The sequence below is a fragment of the Chelonoidis abingdonii genome, chromosome 14 (assembly GCF_003597395.2).
Source record: "Chelonoidis abingdonii isolate Lonesome George chromosome 14, CheloAbing_2.0, whole genome shotgun sequence".
NCBI lineage: Eukaryota > Metazoa > Chordata > Testudines > Testudinidae > Chelonoidis > Chelonoidis abingdonii.
This window is the reverse complement of record NC_133782.1, coordinates 37416384-37420256: the sequence shown is the minus strand read 5'-3', so window position 1 is coordinate 37420256 and position 3873 is coordinate 37416384. Positions and strand designations below refer to the sequence as shown.

The following is a 3873-nucleotide window of genomic DNA, read 5'->3' as shown; positions in this document are numbered from 1 at the left end:
CTCTGGAAGGGGGCTGGGGATCTACAGAGAGTGACACTGTTGTCCCCTCTCTCTGCTCTCAGTGTGTGGTTCGACAGCACCACCCCAGGTTCACCTCCTGGTGCCCACCTGCGAGGAGAGCTCCACAGAGAGCCAGCTGGAGCTGGTTTGCCTCCTCCTGAGCTTCAAACCTGGCAATGCCGATGTGAAATGGATGGTGAATGGAAAGGAGAGCAGGCCCCCCACCCTGGCCTTTTCCTCTGCAATGGGCACAGACGGCTTCTACGTGGGGCAGAGCCGCATGAAGGTCACCAAGCAGAGCTGGGAGAAGGGGGACGTCTACACCTGCCAAGTGACCCACCCAGCAGTGGGAGCAGAGCTCTCCAGGCACAACACCAGCAAGTGCTTGGGTGAGGGGCTGGGCCCGTGCATGGCGGGGAGGTGGGGCGGAGAGTTACTGAGAAACCAGCCCTGCCTAAGGGTAAGTGGGACTTTACCTAGACCCCAGTGTGATGGGAGACATAGGACTGCCATAGAGAAACTGGTGCTGTAGGTGGATGGGAAGAGGTGGATGGGAAGAGAAAAAAATACCATGGCTGGCTGGGTGGGAGGGACACTAGGAGTGTTCTGCTGGAGGTGGAGGGATAGATTAGATTTCAATTGTCTTTTTCTGCCTTTCCACATTATTTGAACTGGTCAATGACGTCTCTTTGCATTTCTCAGCCTGCCTCAGAAGCTCACTTGACCCAACCATCTTCTTAACCAAACCCTCCTATGAAGACGTCATCAGAAATTCTGGTCATGTTACCTGTCTGGTTCTGGGTTATGACTTATCAGCCAGCAGAATCGCATGGAAAGTGGATGAACAGGTCAGCTCTGCGGCGAAGACAGAACCCCCCAAGAAGAACAGCAACGGGACCACCAGCCTGGTCAGTTCTCACCCTGTGTCCCCGGCACAATGGCGACAAGGGACCCAATTTACCTGCAAAGTGACCACATCCTGTTCTGGAGAACTAACCCAGGACATAACCGTGAGCAATACAGGTGAGGAGCCTTGGCATCTCAAAGGGAAAGGCAAACTCCAGTCACTGTGAATTAGGATTGGTGGGTGAAACTCACCCCGCACATGTCCTAGGCAGCCTTTATGTCCCAGCTAACCCCCCAAGTAGGACTTTAGCGGAGCCTAGGCCCTCAGCGCAGGGGTGTGTTGCAGGTGGAATTAGTATTTCCCCTGTGAATTTCTCATTCTCAATCTCTCATTAATTTCCACTTGCACAGTTTTCCCAGGATTCCCTTCCTGATCATTAAATTCCAGCTTCTCGAAGAATTTCAGTTCCTTGGCTCCCTGGAAAACAGGGATGTGGCCTGTTAGGGACTCTAATCTGACATGCGTCTGTAGTTCTTACCTCTGGAAATCAGGCTGGTGCTTGTCACCTGGCATCTGGCCTTTATGGGATATTTCTTGTGAGATTCTCTAAGCGTCTCCATTGGAGTAAGATGCCCAAATCCCATTGAAATATCCAAGTTGTCCAAGTCCTTAAGGCAGCCTTTGAAAATCTCAGTTGTGTTGAATTTTGCTGTGAGTGTTTGAAGGAGGGAAGAGGCTCCATCGGAGTGAGAAATGGGTTGGTGACCCAATGTCATGATGATGCATGATGGAGACTTGGGTGAAGAGGAGATTCAATGTTTGGGGTGAGAGTTCAGGTTTGGGACGCAGGACCAGCTGAAAGCCCCCTGCCCCTCTGCGTTACTGTAAAGCCAAGCTGAAGATAATGATCCTGATGATGATCTCGAAGGGGATGAAGATGACGTCGATGACAATGAAGAGGGAAATGAAGATGCTGAAGGAGAAAAAATGTTAGATTGCTGGAGAAGATGAAGCTAAAAAGGAAGGAAGTGATTATGAAGATAAGGGAGGTGAAGAAGATGAATATGATGATGGTGATGAAGACGAAGACGATGGTGTCAAGTTGTTGTCGTTTAAGGTTGAAGATTGGGAAGGTCACTGTGCATTCTGTGGGGAAGGTTTGGTAGTTCAGTTGAGTCCTTGGGTGAAGGTCCAGGCTCTTTGAGTTTCAAGAGAGATGATGTTCAGTGGTTGGGTTTTTATTTTGCCTGGTCTAGCTTCACACATACCCGGAACAACTGCCCTCCCTGGCCCCTTCACACCAGGTGTCAGCAACTGTAATCAACACCCTCTGGAGGTGTCTCTTCTCCCCCCTTCCCTGGAGGACCTCTACATAGTGCAGAACGCCACCATCAGTTGTTTGATGAGCGGCATGGAGACCCCTCGCAGCCTGGAGGTCTCCTGGAACCGGGGTAGCGGTGGCCCGTTGGCCGTGGTCTCCAGGGATCTGGTGCTGCACGAAGATGGCACCTACAGTGCAACCAGCATCCTGCGGGTGTGCGTGGAGGAGTGGCAGACGGGGGAGGATTTCACCTGCACCGTGAAGCACCAAGACTTCCCGTCGGCCATTGTCAAGACCATCCACAAGAGTCACAGTAAGAACTCAGCCTTTGCCCCGTAGGGGCCGCCAACTCCAATCGGGCCGCAGGCTGGGGGAGTGGCTGGCACAGGGTGTGGGGAATGGGATGTGGGACCTTCTGTCTCTGGGTCCCAATTCGTAGCATTAAGACTTTGCTGTTTCTCACGGTTGTGGTCTTCCTCCAGGCCCCTTCTGTCTACATCTCCCCTCCTCACGCTGAGGAACTGGCTCTCCGGGAATCAGCCACCATCACCTGCCTGGCCTCCGGATTCCGGCCCAGAGATATCTTGGTGACATGGACCCAGCAGAACCGGCCCGTGTAAAGCTGTGGGAGCTCTGGTGTACGGAGCGTGGCTGTGTGTGGAATATGCCCAAATAAAATGCACCATGCTGGAGCTTGTGATGAAGGGTGTGTCTTCTGGCTGAGACTGTCCGTGCATCTTATCTACCAACCCACGCTTCCTCCCACAATATCTAGATGTATCCATCCACCCTTCTTTCTTTCACTCTTTTGCTCTAGCCATCCTCCTTTCCTCATGGATTGTCTACATCAATTCATCCTTCCACAGGATCCATCCATCCATCCAACCCTCTGCAGTACCTGTCTCTTTTATTCTACCATATCCATCCATTCATGCATGGAAAATCAGGCAATGTCGTCTCTGCATCCATCCATCCTCTGCAGTGTCATGTTTCTACCTACCCATCTGTCTGCAGAGAGTTGCTATCCATCCATTGTTATTGATGATATTTCAGCTCCTAGATGTCCTGACTGAGGTTAGGGCCCCATTGGATGAGCACTACATGGACAGACGTAGAGCAAACGTCCTGGAATCGAGCAGAGAGAGGTTGGGAGGGGATATTTTGGCAAAAAGGGATTAAAATTGGGACACTAAAAAGGAGTGAGACACCCAACTCCCACTGCAATCATGAGTTTATTTTACTGGCACCTCATTTCCTCAGAGTCCTTTAAAGACCCCAGCCTAAGTGGCTTGTCTCTGGTCACACTGCAGGTCAGTGGTAGAGGTGGGAATAGAGCCCTGATTTCCCATCTCCAAGACTTGTTTCTTAACCATTGCATCTGTCTAGCAATGTAGCCCTAGCCAGTCTGGCAGCAGAACTCCTTGAACGTGCGTCCTCATCCGACCACATTAGGTGAGAGGCAGAGCCCCCAGGAATCTGGTGTTATGTCTGCCGGGAGCTAGGCGGTGGGTGAGACTGAGTTAGGAGCCTCCATTCCCACCAGCTCTATCCCTGGATGTATGAACACGGGGTGGGGTGCAGGGGAAGTGATTTCACCTCTGTGTACGCAGTTAGGGGGACTGATACTGGAACAGCCTTCAGTTCTGGAGTCAACATACAGTGACAGTCAGAAAAGGTAACAATGGTAGGAATCATTAGGAAAGGG

At 51.6% G+C, this 3873-nt stretch overlaps 2 gene segments (V, D, J or C); one reads left to right on the top strand and one right to left on the bottom strand.

The window, feature by feature from the left end:
- LOC116826327 (Ig mu chain C region-like) overlaps positions 1-2788 on the top strand; it is a 6533-nt gene extending 3745 nt beyond the window's left edge. The window contains 4 exon segments of the C gene segment in view: positions 63-389; positions 703-1023; positions 2152-2481; positions 2637-2788. Of these exon segments, the coding sequence occupies positions 63-389; positions 703-1023; positions 2152-2481; positions 2637-2788 (1130 nt within the window).
- LOC116818425 (immunoglobulin heavy constant gamma 4-like) overlaps positions 1-3873 on the bottom strand; it is a 320687-nt gene that overhangs the window by 60318 nt on the left and 256496 nt on the right.